A 20,803-nucleotide genomic window follows, 5' to 3' on the forward strand; every position below is an offset into this window, starting at 1 on the left:
ATATCGTATTCATAATCGATGCCTGCCACATTTAACTCGACCTGGCAACCTCTAGATTGTAAGTCCAGTGTGCTCACCATTACACCACAGCAGTATCTTCCTGGCATGGCAGTTGAAACAATCCTGCAGGTTTATTAAATCACCCCAACCTCCATCCATCCAGCAGTATAAATGGATTCACCGCAGGAAGACGATCAGTAGGTCGCACTGGCAAAGTAGGGTTGCCCCCATCTCTTCCAAGAAGTCTGTCCAGCATGGAAGAGTAGGCCAAATACCCTCTCGAGGAGCTCTCCAGAGCTCTTTCTTGCGGAGGCCATTCGACCAGCAGTGGCACGAGCAGGCGACTGCAGGGCTGCACCATTACCTTTTTACACGCTTTTATTTAACTCACTCCGTCTGTTGTCGTATCCTCAAAAAATATTGTAACTCAATTTTTACCCACTTCCCAATATGCTATCGACTGCAAACTTGGTATACTTACGTCATATACTGATGACAAGACTATATTCTATCATTAAAAATATTTTTTTAATATATATTTTACACGCTTTTATCTAAATACAACTCATCCGTGCGCCCATCCACCCACCCACCCGCAGGAGCTGCTGCCACTGGCGCTGATGTTCGAGGTGCCTATGACAGGGTTCCTGCAGCCCGTGTCGGAGGCCAGCTCGCCTGCCGTCGCTCACATCGCGCAGCGCCACGGCCTCAACGTGGCCTTCAAGCAGCGCGCGCGCCTCTACGGCACTGTGTGCGTGGCGCGCGGGTCCAACGTCAGCACCACCAAGGTACAGCCGCTGACCACGGTGGTGTGGCCATTGAGTGTGCAGGTGGTGCAACTGCACAGGGGCCCAAGGGCTGGGGAGTGAGCAGCCCAGTGTTAATATTCAACCTTGATATTGATTGCCAAATTGTTAGCCTCTTGATCCTTCTCAGGCCAGTACCGTGTTGCCCACTGGCAGGTACCCGCGTCGGCTCTCGCTTTGCTCCTGCTGCACTATAAACACAGGCTCAGTGCATCAGCACGCACGATGCTTCCCATGCAACATGTGTGCATTAGCGGTCGTGTAGATATCGAATGTGCAGGCAGTGCAATTGCACCGGAGACCCAGAAGGCATTTAATTATGTTTCTGCAAATGTGTTTAATTATGGTCATGCTGCTGCTGCTGATAATGATGAGTATGCTTGATGCTAATAATAATGATGTTGATGACGCTGTTATTTCTACCTTTTTCCAGTTACTGTTTCTCAGCAGCACGTTTCTCATGCTGCTGTGCTGCTGAGGATGACGATGGGTTGTTTTAATGCCGCAGGAGGGTGTGGCGATGCTCATCGAGCACCTCACTGGCAGCCCTGGAGCCACTTTCCCTGTGAGCTCCCAGCTGGACGTCGCCCCGCAGCACCACCAGTTCATGATGGGACGTAATGGCCTCAACGTCAAGCGCATCGTGCACCGGACTGGTGCGCAGATCCAGTTCCCGGAGCCCGGTGGCCCGCACAAGGCCATACACATCCACGGCAACATGGAGGCCGTGTGCCTGGCCCGAACGTGCCTGCTGGTGAGTGTGCACCAGCAGCTGGGGCATTCATACAGCCCCGATTAGCACTGGTTGGCTACGTACGGTGAGAAAGAAGCTCAACACACACACCGCGCCACCGCAACGCATCCCTCATCGCTGGCCCAACAGGGCATCCCATCGCGAGTCCAACACCGTCACATTTAAAGGAAGATACGGTCCAGGAAGCACACCAAAGTTTTTTTAATCAGTGTAATATGACCTGCTTTGTCAATTTTAAAGAGGCAAGGAGAGAACGTTTGAGTGCTTTTGGGGAATTTAATTTGAGAATGAAAGCAATGGGATGAGTGCGAATAATGGAGCAGAGTTTTCAATAAATGCACCTGCTGTGACATGGATCGGACACACGGACACTGACGATGACAATGGAACAAAAGTTGAAGAGTGCGCAAAGAACCAACATGAGGTGCATGCTTGGAATGACACTAAGATATAGAGAGAGGAACACATGGATTAGAGAACATATTTCATTGTAAAGACACGATATTGACAATTAAGGAACGTAAATGGGCTTGGGAAGGCCACCTTGCGATAAGGGATGATGGTTGGGGATTGAGGCTAATGACGGAGTAAAAGCCAAAGTAGGAAACATTCAGCGAGAGCTTGACTAGCAAGGAGATCGTCTCGAGTGCAGGAGCTACGTGAATTGTTGCATCGCAAAACTGAGAAATGGTAATGGTGCGTAAATCATGAATGAAGATGTTGATTTTGACTTTAAACTTTCGTGACTGCAGGAATTCATATTCTTGTTTTTTTCGGTAAAGTCACATTGATAGAAAATAAAAATAATAAAATAATAAAATAACTTGCTAAATAATAAAAGCGTGGGTTTTTTGCTTTTATTATTTTAAATTAATTTAAAATAAAAAAATAATCCATCTATATGACTTTACCGAAAGAACCAAGAATATAAAGATGTTAATGATGATGATAACCCAAGAAAACTAACATCTCTTATCTTATGAGATCTCTTTTATCAGTGGCAAAATATAGTAGTAGGTTTTTACCCTTTTAAACTGGTACAAAACTGACACCTTTATTCAAGGCATCATGTTTGCAATAACCACAACACAAGTAGTTTGCTTTTTTGACTACTTGTGTTGTGGTTATTGCAAACATGATGCCTTGAATAAAGGTGTCAGTTTTGTACCAGTTTAAAAGGGTAAAAACCTACTACTATATTTTGCCACTGGTAAAACAGATCTCATAGTGTAAATGCTTACCCCGAGCTCTCAATACTCTGATATTGCACTGTGTTTGAGTTGGACGCCTTCTGGTGTCATCTGGTCCAACACCAATGGGGACTAGGCTCTAAAGAAAGCCGTCTCGGGTGTGGACCAATCAACTTCAAGGAGAGTGCATATTATTATCATTATCAGAGTTGCTTCTTTTTGTTTGCTTGTTTGACTACTTGTGTTGTGGTTATTGCAAACATGATGCCCTGAATAAAGGTGTCAGTTTTGTACCAGTTTAAAAGGGTAAAAACCTACTACTATCTCTTATCTTGTAGATATATGCCTAGGCTCCGTGTGTTGACATGCGGTCATATTGTCAGCACTCTCTGAATCTCAAGTAAAGTTGTGAATTGTAATTTTTTCATCCCGGGCTGATTGACACAAATTTGAAGCTTCTTTAGTAAAATACTTTCAATCAAATCACGCTCTGGTGCAATCCAGGGATGTCGCTGTTGCATCAGTCCTGGGTTTTTGTTTGCATGCAGCATTACTGCAATTATACCACTTAATGAAGCTTCAAACTTATGTAGGAAAGCCCATGGTGCACACCTTCCACTAGTTTGTATCTTCAATAAAAGAGATGAGTTGCCTCTCAAGTTAAAAATCAATGATAGATGTGCACTCGCACAGCATATCTGGAACAAATTCAGGGTGACTTTGTGCCATCTCGCTTAGTGTCTAAAACCAGAGGTCCTCGGCTGTCAATCACAGCATTTCTCCCAGTAGAGAGAAAGGAGGAATGACATCAGAAACAATATAGAAAGCACACACTGCTCAATCTACGTTTAATAATGACATTATGACAACCTGTAATACGCACAGCTTCTCAAATGGACTAAAAGTTTGAGTGTGACTTGGAGGCAAGGAGACCAACTTAGCTTCATTTAGAAGGCTCATGGAGACACGTGCATCTTAGTTGTTTTTTGAAGGTGGAAGCTGACTCAATGCTGTGTATGTGATGGGGGATAGAATTCCAGATGGTATTTGAATAGGGGTGGGAATATGAATATGGGTGGACAGGATTTTTCAGAAACTAGTACAGAAGAATCTGGCGAGTGCATAAAATAACTTCTTAAATGCAAACATGGCAATCAACTCACCTGAGTGGGGTGGAAGTAGGAATTGTTACCTGCCTGATAAACAAACAATGATGTAGGATGAGGCTTAATTACAACAAAATGAACTTATACCATTTGTAGTTATATAGCATCTAAATGCGACCATAGCACAAGATGCTATTAAAATGAAGTGTACAAAAATAAAATCTATACATTTTTTCAATAATACTTCCACACAAAGAATATATCAATATCATAAGCATTATCCAAATGGTCCACGGCTGAAGGACCATTGCCCAAAACCGAATCTACTTCCACAACAAACCCCCCCAACATATTCGCCATCGTCATCATCGGCCATGATTAATTGACAGCTGATTTATAACCAACACTGCTATATATACATATCTTCAAATAGAGGCAATTGGCTGAAATTTCCAGCTGTAGCAGGTTGGTGAATTTACCTGTCTCATTCCTTTTCTCCATGGCGCTATGTCATCTGCCTCCCTCTTAAGAGGGCGGTTCATTCTGTTCTGCAAAGTCATGCCCTCCTCAAGACACCTAGGTTTGTTTTTCAGCAATGACAGGCAGTGCTACAGCAGCAAGTACCACGTGTGCAGGTGGCTGTCACCCAAAATCCCAACAAAATCAATGCCACTTCCTCCCTTCTCTAAGGAGATGTTCACCAACAATGGTGAGACCTGAATTTATATCCATGGATGTACTTGGTCATTTCTCGCAGCGAAAGATTTTCCTTGTCTGAATTATAATTTTTACAAAACTCATCAGAATCAACACACGTCCGTTACATTTTGAGAAACATTTCATGACGATAAATTCCACCCCATAGTTTTTTTGTGAGTCGTGCTGCACGGATGAATTCAGGTCCTGAAGAAGCTTCTCAGAACGTGGAGCGAAAAGTTGGACATCATGACGAGCAATGCACAGTACAATCTGAAAACACATCAGAGAGCTGAACTAAATTCCACTCACAGACTGAATTTCACAGTGGTAAGTTGAGCCATCAGTTTGTCTTGCAGGCAGCTCTCATCTTCCCACTGGTTTATGTCAAAGTAAACCAGCTGAATGAAATTGACGCATAAGCCCTGTGGCTGGTTGCATAACGCTCCTTGAAATGTGATTTACCATTGTTTTCCAATTAAAACAATCAAGGGCAACCACCCCTGTATGCAATCATCCACTGGCCTTTAGGTATTGAGGTGGGAAGCCACTGGCATATTGATTTAGATATACAGGCAACCCTCAATATCAGGAACAGAAGCGTTCCTGAAAAACTGTTCGTAAAGCGGGATTCTGTATATCAAACCTATTTTCAACTGACTTCTGTTTTTATAATTGGAGATGCATTCCTACGGAAACCCCAAGATGTAATAATATCACAATTAGAATGCAGAAAACATTTTCTAAGCACATTTAATAGAAAATCTATACTTTTAGGATAAAATTCTCAAAATAAGTTGCAAAATAAAATACTGTTCAGTACTTACCAGAAACGGTGATGAAATGCATGCTCAGACTGTAAATTGTTCGATTTTCTCTAAAAAAATAGATAATTTAGAGTTTAAAAGTTCTGTAAACTGCAAATTTAACATAACATATATCTAATTCCTTCCCGAATTTATAAGTTAGATTTTCACGAAATTACGTATATTGAAATTATATACAATGAGGAATGACTGTATCGTATTTTAATTCAAAGAGCACCAACTAGTCAAGTAATTAGCCTGGAATATCTGTCTTCTGCTAATCAGGCAAATGTAAAAAGCTCCCGTAAATGTGGATAAAATGTATCGCAGCCACTGATAGCATAGTCCGGCAACATCACAAAATGCATAATTTCCTGATGAGATATTAAATAGTTCCTGCCTCGGGATGTTATTTTTGAAAAAAAAAAAATTGAGAGCTCTGGTCAAGTCCATGGGCCATTTCATGGCCTGGTAGGCATCAAATGCAATATTTATCGTCACTAAATTGCATCGTGAACCTTGGGCTCACGGGCGAACAGGGCAATAACGACGACCATTTTGGGAATATATTCGATTGGTTTGGTCCACTGGCCATCAGCCAGAGTTAACCCCTTGCTCTCTACTGTGACTGCCGCTTGAAAAATTGCTCCCACAAACCCAAACAGAAAATGTAAACAAAACACCCACGTGCACTCACAATTGGTAGGAAGGTACAAACTCGCATCATGCCTCACATGCATGTCACGTGACCACCATATTGCATTTACAATGCTCTCAACCTTGTTAAAAAAAACTAGTCGAAACCATTAAAAGGAACTCGGACTATTGAGAGAGAAAAAGGCAGCAGATGGGGTGTGCAAGAAATGTATGTTGGTACTTGGCCTGAAAAATCCAATCAAAGGGACATCACATGCAATGATTCCGTAGGGACAAAAACATCACCTCCGATATCGAGTGAAAATTCTGTGAACAAAAAAAATGTATGCGGGTGCCAGAAGAAGTGAATGTTTTTTGTGTGCCTGCAGATAAGGTCCTGTTTAATCTATCTTGAATCTATAACAGTGTGCCACGTAGCCCCGTGCCATCACCTAGTTCATGATCCAGAGCGTTCTACCACAGTGGTGTATTCCATCAGAGACTCCAAGATGTCTGGATAAACGCAACACTTTAATTCTGACGAGTGCATAAAAAGCAGAAACGCACATTCATTGCCATAGACGTCACTCAGCCAGGCAGCATGGGCTCAAAGATTCCGTTTTCACAGCCACTATGCTGTAGGCATTTACTAAAGTACATCATCCACTCAAAAACGACATTAAAGACAATGCAGCACATGCAAGTGAAGACTATCTCATGCCCCAGTGGTTCATGTTGGCAAATGTATAAATTTCCTATAATGCTAAAGCATCCGTTCACCCTTCACCTGCGGGATCGAGAATCCTTTTCATAGATATGTAACATCTCATCGTCCCTGTCGAGTTCTCTTGAAAGGCAATAAAGATGCTCAGAATATAGCAGACAGAGGAACGAACATCCAAACAAATGAGAGAGCGAGTTAAGGAAAGAATGTGGCTGTGCCCAGGGCTTAGCATCTGCTGCGTCTATCCGGGTTGGCAACCAAGAACATACGGGCACAGCACACCCAGTAAACCACTCGCCATGGCTGTGACTGTTAGTCACGTGCTGCCAATTCCAGTCTACGAGTGACTCAGAAAGAGATTCGGTGAGAAATTAAGTCCCGGCTGTGCCCTCCTCTGTCGTCGCGACGGCGCAGGGCTGCCTGCCGCTGGTGCTCATGTTCGACATGAAGGAGGACGCGGAGATCTCGCCGCACAACATGGCGCAGCTGATGGAGCACCTTGACGTCTTCATCAGCATCAAACCCAAGCCCAAGCAACCGAGCAAGGCGAGTGTCCATCGGCACGAACACTTAACAGCGCGAGCAGCGTTGCGCAAGCGCGGTACAACAACGCACCTCACCTGCTTCGCCATTAACACTGCCTTGCAACGGAGAATAAATACAGTGGCCCGGCGCTGTAGGCAATGGCTGAAGAGCTGTGTTAGGTGTTCATGGTAAAATGGCTGAGTATTGCATAGTTTGAAAATGTTCATTTGGCTCAGGTTTCTGTCTCGAGATATTTGGGCAGCCATTTGATCACTTTGGCCGGTTCTTATGAGGATAAGTTTCAAATGGCAGCAGAACTTTATGCTACAAGTTGACTCATATCACATCTTTTTTTCTGGAGATAGTTATAGTGCCCCCCCCCCACCCCCGGGTTACAGATGGACAGATGGACAGGGCTATTACAAAAACTCTTTAAACCCGAATTGGGGAGCATTAAAAATAAATGTGCGGTGTGTGGCCTCAGTCGGTGATTGTGAAGAGCATGGAGCGGAATGCGGGCAACGTCTATGAGGCTCGGCGTCTGCTGCTAGGCCTGGAGAACAGCGGCATCCCCGTCCCGGCCAATGGCCTTCTCAACCCCAAGATGAGCTGCCCGGTCTCCCTGGCAACGAATGCAACGTACCCACTGCAGGCCTCAGGCCTGGACATCCTCGCCTCAGCTGGACTGGGGCTGTCCACTATTGGTAGGTCAAATGCTAATATGTATTAATATTATTTTATTATTACCGTTGCCGAGCACAGGCCCAGAGGTCCAAAACATCAAGCAGCCATCTTCTTGGTTCTTTCGGTAAAGTCACGTAGAAGGGAAATAATAAAATAATAAAAATAAAACATAATAAAATACAATTCTCACGACGTTTCGGCCACAACGCAAGCAGCCGTCCTCAGGTGAAGAACAGGGCTGTCTTTCCGACAGGCTGTCTCTCCGACAGCCTGTTCTTTACCTGAGGACGGCTGCTTGCGTTGTGGCCGAAACGTCGTGAGAATTGTATTTTATTATGTTTTATTTTTTAATTATTTTCCTTCTACGTGACTTTTCCGAAAGAACCAAGAAGATGAATCCCTGCAGTCACGAAAGCTTTAAATCGAAATGTAAATGAATAGTTCACCATAAAACCCATAATCGATTAATCTTTGGAACATATTGATTATTGGTCTCAAATTAATGATACAGTCTCAATACATGATTAATGACAGCGGTGGTTATTTATGTCAGATAATGAGGGAAAGTGAATCGGTAATTGATTAATGTACGTCAAGCAGGCTAGCTGTTTCCGTGGTCAGTTCGCCTGGCTTGCAATAACAAGGTTCGGATTTAAAATCCTAATTCGGGGATCAACGCAGCCTATCGTCCATTTTAGGCCAATAAAACACGTACAGTGGAACCTCGGTATACGATCGCTTTGGAATACGTCGAATTTGGTATACGTCATTTTCGGTATAAGTCCTACCTTCTGGAAGGAATTAACGACGTATACCGAGGTTCCACTCTATTGCATTGTTGGCCGTCAACTGTTGCTACTTCCTAGAAAGACTGGCACCCACAAATGGAGACTGGGGATTTCCCACCATCTGTTCAGGGTCACCAATGGAAATTGTGCCACGTGATTTCTCATTTAAATAAAAAGACACTGATTTATCTACAGGTCTGACGTTTCACTGCACGTGCCGAGAGCTTTTTCGGGAACTGAATGGAGCATCTCGCGTTCCCCCCTCGATTATGTAAAGTTACCAGTTGCTGCTGCCGTTTGATGTAGGCCAGCCGATATTATGAATTAGCCAAAACACATCAAGAGGGCAAAAAACAGCACAACTGTGAAAACCTCCATAAGTAGCACCTCCAATTAGCATGGTTGGCTACGTACGGTGCGAAAAATGTTCAACATATATACATACATAAGGCATACTGCTAACCTCATTCTTGAGGGGCACGTTTACCAGCATTAACCCCTTACTTACCCCATCCTTGTCCCACCTGCGTGTGTTCCAGAGAGCTGGCTATGCGCAAGCACCACGGCCGCCTGCACACAGCAGCCTCCCGTTCTCAAGAGCTGTGCCGAAGCTGCCCGTGAGTACAGAGAGCTTCACACTTCCGCAGCCAGTGGGCTCTCAGGAATGGCGAGCCTTCCATCGTTGAGGACGTAGCATATCTCCCACATCATCCCACGTGCTCATTTTTTCGCAGCGTGTTTTAAAAATGTTCATAATCAACGTTTTTGGGTTTAGATCGCGTTATTTATAAATGTGTCGTAACCCTCCACCACCCGACACGGCCAATCAGTAAAAAAGTGTCACGTTGACAAAAGACAAATAGTTCACTGCTTTAGCCCACCGGCGTGTTGAAGAGTGAAACCACAACATTTACAATTTTTGAGTACGACGTTTCGCTGGTAATTGCATCCAGCATCATCGGGCAATTCGCCAATGTTTAAAACATTTTATTTGCGAAGGTTGTATTAACACCTCTACTTATGCTGCAAGATATTTTATTTCGTCCTTATAGCATTAATAACTCCTTTGAAATTGAAGAAGATTTCTCATGCTTAAAATGTGTTCACTTGAAAGAACGTGTTTCCCACTCTTTGGTTTTTTTTCGGTAAAGTCACGTAGGTAAAAAATAAAATAAAATAAATGAAAACAACTAAATTAAATCACGACGTTTCGGGCGCAACACAAGCGTCCTTCTTCAGGTGGGGACAATGTAGCGAACGCGCAACCGCTCAAGTGTGTCTTAGAGATGGCTGTGTCGTGATTTAATTTAGTTGTTTTCATTTATTTTATTAGATTTTTTACCTACGTGACTTTACCGAAAAAACCAAAGAGTATAAATCCTTGCAGTCACGAAAGCTTCAAATCTAGAACGTGCTTCCCCTTTCAGCAACGTTGTATTCGTGTCAAAGTGGGTATATTAAGTCTTGAGTATAACACAAGAACACAACACAAACATCAGAGAGAGGAACGCACGTCGTGAGCACGTAACAGACCCAGAGCCAGACGACTCGAATAGGGACTGAGTGGAGGCCCTTGGGCTCACTGCCCTCCTACCATATGGACAACGATCGGGAGTACCATATTTGCTGGGGGGGGGGGGAGAGGAGGAAAGAGCGGGAGGGGGAAAGCACAACACATTTCTAATGGGTTCATCGCGGCAATTTCAGATACGAAATCACCAACGCTCGCGGTGAAAGGGTGAAAATTGTCTGCCACCTCTCGCATTAGCGCTGTGCACTCTGTCGCACTGTGTGGAACGCATGAAAAGTCATTCAGCCCGGATCGATTCTGTTCTGATACAGCCATGCTGAGCCCTGGGGCCCTGAGTGTGGCCACCAACAGCGCCCTGCTCAACATTCTCAACGCCCAGCTGAGCCCAGTGGTGACCCAGGGGTCCGGCCCCCCGCAGAGCACCCCCATGTGGACCGTGTCACCCCCAGGTACTGCAACAGATGGATGCCAACACACCCGCGCGTGTACACGTCAGTGTGGGCTACTATGCGTGCACATTTAGAGGAATTCGTTAGCGTACTGTATAACGATTCACCGATCAGTGCGTCTACTCGCGCATGTACAGATCGATTCTTTACAATCAAATAATATAATCAGCCGTGAACAATGTGCTCCTGGAAGACGGCTTTCCCAAGGTGTCACCACCATCTCTCATGATCCTGTGATGCCGTAACGCACCGAGCGCCTGAACACGAGCTGATTTCAGAGTAATGTATGCAAATTGTGCATGTCAGTTTTAAGCTAATGGAACAAATGTGAACAGAATGTACGCAACAGATGGCAAGAATGAGAGATTACAATTGAGATGCAACATAATTGATTCTTCATCATGTGACCTCCTTTGCCAGTACCAAAATATGATAGTAGGTTTTTCCCCTTCTTTTCTGGCAACAAAACAGGTGTTAAGTTGTTAAAACACCAAACTTAAACCTTTTACAAGGAATCATGTCTGTATTAACCACAATGCTTGTGGTCAGAATGCAGATAAAAAACATGATCTGATAATATATACATTGTCTTTGAAACTGATTGGTCCACACCAGAGACAGCTGTTCTTTTGAGCCTCGTCTCAAACGGTGTTAGACCAGAGGACGCCAGAAGACGACCAGAGTATGTTTTTTGTTTGCATTCTGACCACAAGTATTGTGGTTAATGCAGACATGATTCCTTGCAAAAGGTTTCAGTTGGTGTTTTAACAATTTAACACCTGTTTAGTTGCCAGAAAAAAAGGGGAAATACCTATTTTAATAATTGATTTTTCAATGTGATTGTGACCCTGAATTGAGGGAATAGAATTGTGGATAGGCTCATTCATTATTTGGCCAGTTAAAAATTTACCCGTAAAAACAAAGTTTTTCACTATAAATCCTTTATATGCGTGGCGGCTAGAGTCCTCTCGTCCTCTGGCTTGAGATGGCTGCCACCTATGGGTCAGATTATTGCCTGCCACCATTAAGCAATTGGTAATTAAATATAAAAAAAAATTCCTAAAAAGCGTAACATTTTGGAAAAATTTTTTCACGAAAATAAATTGTCACGCACAATGAGTCTGTGTGCAAAATGTCAGTTCGATTGGATCACGGGAAGTGGGATAAAAAACGACCGAAAGATTTGCACGGTCGTAAGCGCGCAAGCAAGCAAGCAAGTAAACTTAATATAAAGGATTTAAAAAAGAGCTTTATCGGTTATCAGATTCCTCCAATATAAATACATATTTTGATTCTGATTCAATGGCAAAGCCTTAACAGACTGTTGAGGCAATTGCTGTTACAGAACATCTATGAAGGCCGATACGGCACCTGAGGGGGTGGGTGGCCAGAATCACGCCTGGCCGCCTTTTTCTCCCTCGTGGCAATGTAAACATACTGCACCAAGCACTCATTTGAGGCTGAGTCGACCTAGGGGAGGCCCAGAACCAGTTCAGATATTTGTCACCGAAGTTGGCCGTGAGCGAGAATCGAACTCGGGCCGCCGGGTTTGTAGCGCAGCGCGCTAACCGCTACACTACCACTCCCCATACAGTCTCACCCAAACAGAGCGACAAGGAACAAAGTCAGAAAATATTAAGCAAATTATTTGGTGATGCTGCTGCTTCGTTGGCAGTCGTGTATGAGCACAAATAACAACAAAAACTCACCTTCATCAATAACATTGTGATCTTATAAGACCACGTATCTGGCAATGGCCCTTCTTCACCACAACACATGAATAAGATTGGCCAGAGAGATAGAGTGGATAATAAGAGTTGGAGACTCTCCTTGTTTACACCATGGGGCCTGATAAGAAATACATTTTTAAAATGTTTCCGAATGACCAGAATTTAAATTGTGAGAAGCAGAATGTGTCTTTGTGTCTCAATTGACCACATCCTTTGGCACACGTCTCCCTTGAAACAGAAACCTGTGTGTTTAGAGGGAGACCGAGGGGAAAGAAAAGGTGGAGGATGTAGCACAAGAAAAGTTGCTTCGTGGCCACCTTCTGTGCCTCTACATCCCGGCGTGCGTCTGCCGTCCCTGCACCCACAGGGTTTCCCGCACTGCCCCCCGTGGTGCTGTCGCCAGCCACGCAGGCGGCGCTCACCGGCATGCTGCTGGGGGGCGGCATGACCAGCTACGGGACACCGTCGCATCGCATGCCCTCTCCGCCTCCGGGCCTGAGCCCCCCGACGCCGCACGCCCTCCACCATCACCACCACCACCACCAGGCAGCGCTGGCTTCCGTGCAGGCGGCTGCCAGTGGCTCGGCAGCCACGCGTGGCGCCGGCGAACTCGTGGGCTTTAACTCGCCGTCCGGGGCAGCGTCGGCGCAGGGCATGCCCGCAACGCAGCAAGGCGTCGGAGGCGCACGGACGTTCAGGGCAGTGGCGGAACAAGGGGGGGCGGCGACGAGCCTCGGTCTCTCCACTCGGCCGTCTCAGTCCATGGCCGTGGGCCTGGCTCACGGCGAAAGCGGCGGCGTGACAAACTGCAGGATGGCTCACGCGAAATCGCACGGGGACACGGGAGACGGCGGCGGGCAGGGGCCCGCGAAGCTCACGCCGAACACCTCTCTCAATGGCCACGTCAAGGTACCCAAGTGCTACGGCACTTTCAAACGCTGTTGCCGAGCGCATAATGAATGAAAATGATGAAAGTGGTTTGCAGCCGTTTTGTCAATCTGTTGCCTCCTCAATGGTCGTGTGGGTCATGGGGGTTATTTGATCAAATCTATCTACATTTGTCAAGGGTGGGTTGGAAGGATGGAGGGGGCTATGACCGGTTAAGATATCATCGCTCACTGCTGATTGTTTTATGCTAGCCGTGGCCAGGAATTAAGTTCAGATTTGCCTGGTTGCCTCGAACTTAGTGTAGAGCAATAACCGCTGCACCACGACTCCACCAAAGTTTTCCCATTGATCTATCCTGTTCTTACAAATAACCTCAATACATTTTGCTATTTTCAACTGCGAACTGTGATATTAATTTGCTAGTGTAGCAATGATCCTTGCTCTTGTGATGCAACAAATGTGTATGTGTGCATTTGTTCAATGTCCGTGTATGTTTGTGAACGTGTATGCATGTGGCGCAATGTTAGATTCCTGGCCACGGTGAATATCAGTGAGGAGTGGTATCTAAACCTGTGCTACACTTTCCTAGGTAAACTCAGCCTTAAATTAGTACATACCAGGTGCGGTGTGGAAACATCAGCGGCGGGAAGACAAAGGCGACCGGGTGTGGTGTCGCCCACCCCACCCTCTCTTACACCGTTGCGGACTGATGAGGTGTTCGCTAACAGCGCTTGCCCCAACAGTCGGTTGAAGGCTACACGGCCAATGATGGCTTTCGTCTCTCTGTGCGTTCACGTGCAGCAGCCGTCCGAGAGAGCGGCGGGTTGTCAGAAGCGGGAGTGTGTCGTGCTGTCTGGCTCACGAGGCCAGCTGTCTCCCAAATCCAACACCCGACGAGGTGGGTGGCTCCTTACGCTTCCAATCCCCTCCGCTTATCCACTCATCATCATCTCAGTCGTCCGTGATCTATCCACTGCCGGATAAATGTCTCACAAAGCTGTCGCCAATTCCTCATGATCTCACGGTGCAACAATCCATCTGGTTCCTGTACGTGAGCGGATTTTGTCGCTCCACTGCCACGGAGCCACGAAGAACGTGGCCCCTTTGGCTGCCACTCCATTGTTAGTCTCGACCATCGGCCATCAGCCCTTCGAGAGACAAGTGTCCACTTACTTTTCTTGGCAGTCAATAGGATGTCTTTAACTTTGCCGTGTTCTCTTTTTCCATGCGTCCCTCTTCGTGCCTTTCAAGTGTAATTCCAAGCGTGCTCCCTCTTCGTGCTTCTTTTCAGCTTGTTAAAATTGTCTTCGTCCATATTTTCAGTCGATGTTATCGCAGGAAATATGCACCGATTAAGCCAGAGAATGTCACTGCTTGTCAATCCCCTTAATTCCCAACTGATTCGGTCTTGGTATTTTTGGAGCCTCATTTTCGTAAATAACAAACGGAAGCCTGATATTCATCAATAATACTGTGGCCTGATAAAAAATAAGTATATAGTATGTGACGTTTCAGGCACAGCACAGAGGGGCCAGAGAGGTAGAGTGGTCCCTCAATGTGTGGTGATTAAGGGTCATTGCCAGAAACATCGCCTAATATAGGCCTCTTCTTTTCAAGGCTGCCATCTTATTGACGAAGTTTGTTATTATTTGTGCTCGTGCACCACTGCCAATGCAGCAGCATCACCAACTACTTTGTTTCTTTTTCATAATCGGTGGCTCTCGTCTGTAATGTGGTGTTTTTGAGGCAAGGTTTAGTGAATCACATAAACATTTCAAAACTTCCAAACCCTCCTGATTGGGAAATGGCCCTGAAACGGCAGTAGAGCAAGTGTGTTTGTATGGACTATCGGGTGATTTCTGTATGGACTATTGAGTCATTTCCCCTCATATGCATTGGCTTTCTATGGTTATTCTGGTTTCCTCCCACATTCAAAATACTCCTTCAAATAGAACTGGCCAAACATTCCAACGCGGAAACCTTCTTGAAAAATATCTTGAATCTTGTTGGTCCTGTTCTTAAATAAATAGGTGACATCGTTATAATCATTAAAATATAATCCAGCAGAGTTGTCAACTCACTCTTCCAGTCTTGTAAAAAAAATAATGAATGTTTAACCCGGTCTCCATGCAAAGCCCTGGCTGATTCATCGTCATTGTTGTCAAGCTGAAATGGAGAGCTGTCAATAAAAAAAATACATAGAAATGTCCTCTCAGCAAGTTGGCGAGCTAAATGTCACTACCACTTAGTGCATCGCTGAGATTCCAATTGCTTGACGGTAACTCCGTGCCACTGTACAACAACTGAATGTCGTTGAGTTCATGGGCGTGCAAATGGCTTAAATGTGTACGAGAGTTCCCGAAGGGAAACTCCACGACTATTTGTCGTTCAGAGGTTTCCCCTTGGAGTTCTTTCGCTGATAATTCCCCAGAGTGGAAGTGGTATAATACATGGTAATGGTTGCTTGAGATTCAGTGCAGTAGTTAAAGCAGTCTTTCCAAACCAGGGCAAACCCTAGGAGCAGAGAGCAGCAAGATGGGAGGGCACGGAAGGGCACTGCATCCCCCTCGGTTAACAGAAATTCAAGCTCAAGTGTCCATGTGCAAGGTTATGTCATGCTTACTGCATATATATTTTCTCTGCATTTACTCTAATGTGTACCATGAAGGGGAGCATGGGTACTTATTACCCTCCACTCCCCGTTTCTTTAATCACTGATTTGGTGTAAGTATTATGATCCTTGTAGGCTGCCGTGTTCACTCGATGATTACAGCAATCACCGAGCACTGGCCTAGGGGGCATTAATGACCCCTAGGCCAGGGTGGCCTTCGGTAACACAAACACGGCAACACCATCAGATGAACAGACGTCAGCACTTACGTCTGCCTCTTACACGTCGAGGTAGACACTGGCCCAGGTCCACAGGTCCCAGCCTGGTACGTGGTTCACATCGCGAGCTTGTACGCCACGCTGCCCTGCTTTTCACGAGAATACTGCGCATGTGACTTGATGCTCCGCAGAGCCGGAGGAGGCGTACGTGGAGGTGGGGATGCCGCGCAGTCCGTCCCACTCGGCCAGCAGCCACGAGCTGCAGCAGAGCCTCTCCCGGGCTCGTGTGCTGCACCAGCAGCATCAGCAGCAGCAGCAACAGCAGCACATGCAAGCACATGCGCAGTACGTCGGGGTGAACAGCACACACACACACAAAGCTACTACATTTCTGGGAGGCTCAATGAGGAAACGTGGTGAGATGTCAAGCCTCTCCCTTGTCAGCCCGGACCATGTGTTTTTCAACAGCCATGTCCACTATATTGAACGCCCCGCCCACACAGAGAGCAGCCTCTTCGGCTCTATTAATTGAATCTGCTACTACTCATAGAGCTTGCCCACTCCTCTGCAGACTCCGCCTGCTACTCAGCAAGCCCCAACCTTTGCCCGTATCACGAGTCGGGCATGAAGCCAACAAATGTGAAATCAGGCCAAAATCTCAATTTGCTTTCTTAAACCTGCGACTGTCTCAACCAAGCCAGGATATCATCATCATGCGATCTCCTTTGCCAGTACCAAAATATGATAGTAGGGTTTTCCCACTTTTTTCTGCCAACAAAACAGGTGTTAAGATGTTAAAACACTAAACTGAAACCTTTTACAAGGAATCATGTCTGCATTAACCACAATGCTTGTGGTCAGAATGCGAAAAAAACATACTCTGATAATATATGCATTGTCCTTGAAACTAATTGGTCCACACCAGAGACAGCTTTCTTTTGAGCCTTTTGGCAGTCCTCTAGTCTAACACCGTTTTGTTGCCAGAAAAAAGGGGAAAAACCCTACTATCAAGCCAGCATAGTTGGGTAGCTTTTTACATCACCAACAGCAATGGAGTAGCGTGTAAAATCTAAGCCGTGGCATAAACACCTTGGATTCTATCTAGATTAAATTTTTATTTATTTTATTTATACATACGTGACTTTACCGAAAGAACCAAAGAGTATGGAACCTTGGATTCTAACCATGACATGCTGGGAAGTGACTACAATACAGTAAGGCCATTCGCTAGTATTGTTATTAAATACAATTGAAGGGACAGCGCATTGGTAGTGGTGTTCACGCACAAATGAATAAAATAATATAAACTCCCCCATCATTAGCACACCTTTTGACAAATATCCTTGTTTGGTTACATTCATAAAATCATGAATCTAGGTCTGTTTAATGTCTCTGTAGCTTAGTTTTGTATTTTTTTCCATGACGAACCTGGAAGTAATCTGCCCGACTTAATCTGCACTACATATATATTAATATTTAGCTTTTATACAACGCTAATTTACATATTACATATTCCCCAATTCCTCGTGTGATTCAGTGTTATTGCTACAACTTTTGAGCTGATTGCTGTTTGCTACATTACCGTACTTTGTTATGTTTTTGTTATTTTGGTGACCCAGGTCTCTCTTGCAAATGAGACTCATGCTGGTCCTTGAGTTCTCACCTGGTCACACTAAATAAACTTGAAACTTAAATACACGCAGGAGTGCAGCAGCTATGCAGAAGTTCTCACGCGGCGCTATCAACCCGGTGAACAGAGTTCTCTTCCTGCCCACATTTAATATCAGCGCGTGAGTTATATTTGAACTGGTCCTGGGTTCCCCCTACAACTCGCACTGACCAGCATGGTAAAGTATGGTTAAACAACCCCAGTGCCCGAAATAATGTGGCGTGGCCTTACCATACATCCTCTTTAAAAACACACTTTTGCTCTCAATGGGTGCTCACCAGATTATAAATAAAAGACATTGTCCATGACAAAGGAGAGATCTCACAGCATTAGCCAAGCAAGATGCTATCTGTTTCCAACGAAACTGGACAGCTCTGAAGGGAAATAGGCATGTGCATGCACATCACAGGTAGGTGCCAGAAAACCTCATCTCTTCAGCACCAGCAACACTAGGGGGCTCTTTCCTGTGCTCCCCGGATGCAGGGCTCAAGAGCGGCGACTGTCCGGCACAGAGGGCGATCACAGGGATCTGCACACGGACAAGAGAGCGCCAGGCAGCGAATGGGCGGCGGAGAGATCATGCGCCGACGGCTTCAGGCTGGCTCCGCACTCCCCCTACACGTCTGCTGTTGAGGCGAGTCACCATGTCGGTTACTGCGTAGGTTTTCGCGGTCGTGCTGTACTGTACGGCTCTCCGGTGTGGGTACCGCGCTCTTGTTTCGGGAATGATGTCCCGATGTTTGTGTAAGTCAATCGCTGCTTCACTGCTTTGATTGTGATATGCCGAAGGGTAAAGTTGGAATCTAGGCGCTTGGTGGCTACAGTCAACATCACTTCATGAGGGACATGAAGATTGTAAGCAGCGTTCAAGTCGCCAATGACATGCGGATAATATTAAGGATTCAAAAGTTAATTAAACCCACTGTGATAATGGAAAATTGCACATTTTCATTAAAAGCACTTCGGATTAATTTTAGAAACCTCATGTGGCCACAAACAATTTCACTCCCTGGGCAGCGCGTGTCTTCCATGCTGTCATGGGCATGTGGCATAAATGCTCTTGTGTCTCCTTCCAAAGAATCCGAGTTCTATTCCAGCATGAGGTCAAACTTTCAAAGGCTGCATGACTAATTCACGGTTAAAGTGCCTTATCTTGTGAGATATTAGCAAGCTACTAAGCAAGGTTGAGCCTACGCTGGCATTTGGAGAGGTAACTGCCTGGGAATACCAGGTGTTGTGGGCTTGGTACTGTGAGGTGACTAGGAGATTACAGTGCTTGCTAAGTGTCGCCCCCTCATAAACGTGGTGGCCTTTCTCCGGGTTCTCCAGATTCTGAGCACACCAAGCCAAACACTCATTAATTGAATTGGCCAAACACCACAATGCAGGACCTTCCATTAGACATTCTTAATTGCTCATTGAGGATTTTCTGGATAAAGGATATCATCATTATTATTGTGGAACCTTACCTAGTCAGGTCGATATGACCTGGCATTTACACTCATTGGATGCTTACATCTCTGGGGGAGGCCAAGGGTGGAAAGTGCATCAGCATGCCAACTTGCAAAACAACTTTTCGTCAATAACACTTATCCACACATCATCACGCCCCAAAATCCTCACACATTTTACACTTGTCGAAATTATTAACAGCCCTTTGTCAATCCATTGTCAGATTAAGGCCTCCTCACACCGTGTTTGATCATCCTGCACTAAAAAGCTGGTCAGTGCAGGGTTGAAGGGTGTCAGGGACAGGACCGGATCAGATATCACTGGCCACTGATGTTAGCCGTGGTTGGGAATCAAACTCGGGGTCGCCGGGTTCGTAGAGAAATGCGCTAACAACTACATCACCGCTGTCCCATAATACAGCTTGTTCACCAGAGATAGATTTTTAAGAGGCAAAACAACTACACAATGGTACGCAATGCCGCAAGCACATATGTAAGTAGGTGTACTCAGACAATGTTTGCGTATTCATGGGTGCATGCAAATACTTGGCAGTTGCAATCCACACACCCTTCCAGAGGCACATGATTGGCACCGTGTACTCAGAGCTTACTAAATGTGCAATTTCCTACCTGGGGAGCAATCAGCAATTTCCAAAGATTTGTGGAAATATCGGGACCCTTGACATTCCCTTGAAAGGAAAGTCAGAGATGACCATTTACCCCCCCCCATCCCCCCATCCCCGGTTAGTTCAGGTACTGTATTGGTTGGTACCAAGTGGAATACTACACACTTCCACGCACGTGAACACACTCACGAGTTCAATTAAAACGTGACAGTTTCAGTGTTGCGTGCAGGGTGCGACATCCCATTATCACCGTCGCAACCACCACCTCCGGGAGAAATTATGTTTATTGCATCTGTAATGGAATTGCACAAATTCGGCACTTCCCTGGCTTTAGGTGTGACGCTTACTCAAATGCGTGAGCCCTCCCAACTGATCCTGTAGCGCTGGGTTATTTCTGTCGTTCAAATACAAATCTGTGCAATGAACATGTATTAAATAATGGAAGTGTGCAGCACTATAAAAAAAACAATATTAATCTTTAGCTCTTTGTAAATATATTGCTGGATGAAGGCCTCCCCAAGCTGTGTGGGTCAAAAGGGTTTGTCTGACCATAGTTCGCCATGCTGGTCAGTGCATGGTGATGAAGAAGAGGTGGTGAGGACTGCGTCAGATATCACTCGTCTGATGTTAGCTGGGAATTGACCGCTGATTTCTTGGTTTTGAGTGCAGTGGTTTCCACTCCAATGCCAATTTCATCATCATCATCATCGGCATCATTGTCATCAGCCCTGATCTATCCATTGCTGGACGAGGGCCTCCCAACACCAATGCCAAGGCAATATAATGTACACATACTGTATAAACTTGTAAATAAACATGGTGGGTGTGTCTGTGTGCAACCATACATTAGCCAAACCCATTGTTGTCCATGCACACATAATTTTTCGATTTAAAGCTTTCGTGACTGCAGGGATT

General features: G+C 45.3%; 1 protein-coding gene across 2 annotated transcripts in view; it reads left to right on the forward strand.

Annotated features, from left to right (window-relative positions):
* Nucleotides 1-20,803, forward strand: part of BICC1 (BicC family RNA binding protein 1) — a 108,728-nt gene that overhangs the window by 62,205 nt on the left and 25,720 nt on the right. The window contains exons 7-16 of one of the 2 annotated variants that reach the window (XM_061565314.1): nucleotides 600-788; nucleotides 1,315-1,560; nucleotides 7,133-7,264; nucleotides 7,728-7,947; nucleotides 9,255-9,332; nucleotides 10,558-10,695; nucleotides 12,793-13,334; nucleotides 14,115-14,211; nucleotides 16,334-16,487; nucleotides 18,295-18,445. In XM_061565314.1, coding sequence (XP_061421298.1) covers nucleotides 600-788; nucleotides 1,315-1,560; nucleotides 7,133-7,264; nucleotides 7,728-7,947; nucleotides 9,255-9,332; nucleotides 10,558-10,695; nucleotides 12,793-13,334; nucleotides 14,115-14,211; nucleotides 16,334-16,487; nucleotides 18,295-18,445 — 1,947 coding nt within the window. The remainder of the gene's footprint in view (nucleotides 1-599; nucleotides 789-1,314; nucleotides 1,561-7,132; nucleotides 7,265-7,727; nucleotides 7,948-9,254; nucleotides 9,333-10,557; nucleotides 10,696-12,792; nucleotides 13,335-14,114; nucleotides 14,212-16,333; nucleotides 16,488-18,294; nucleotides 18,446-20,803) is intronic. The other variant, XM_061565315.1, reaches the window with a different exon arrangement.

The sequence above is a fragment of the Lethenteron reissneri genome, chromosome 34 (assembly GCF_015708825.2).
Source record: "Lethenteron reissneri isolate LAM-NWPU_2019-01 chromosome 34, ASM1570882v1, whole genome shotgun sequence".
NCBI lineage: Eukaryota > Metazoa > Chordata > Hyperoartia > Petromyzontiformes > Petromyzontidae > Lethenteron > Lethenteron reissneri.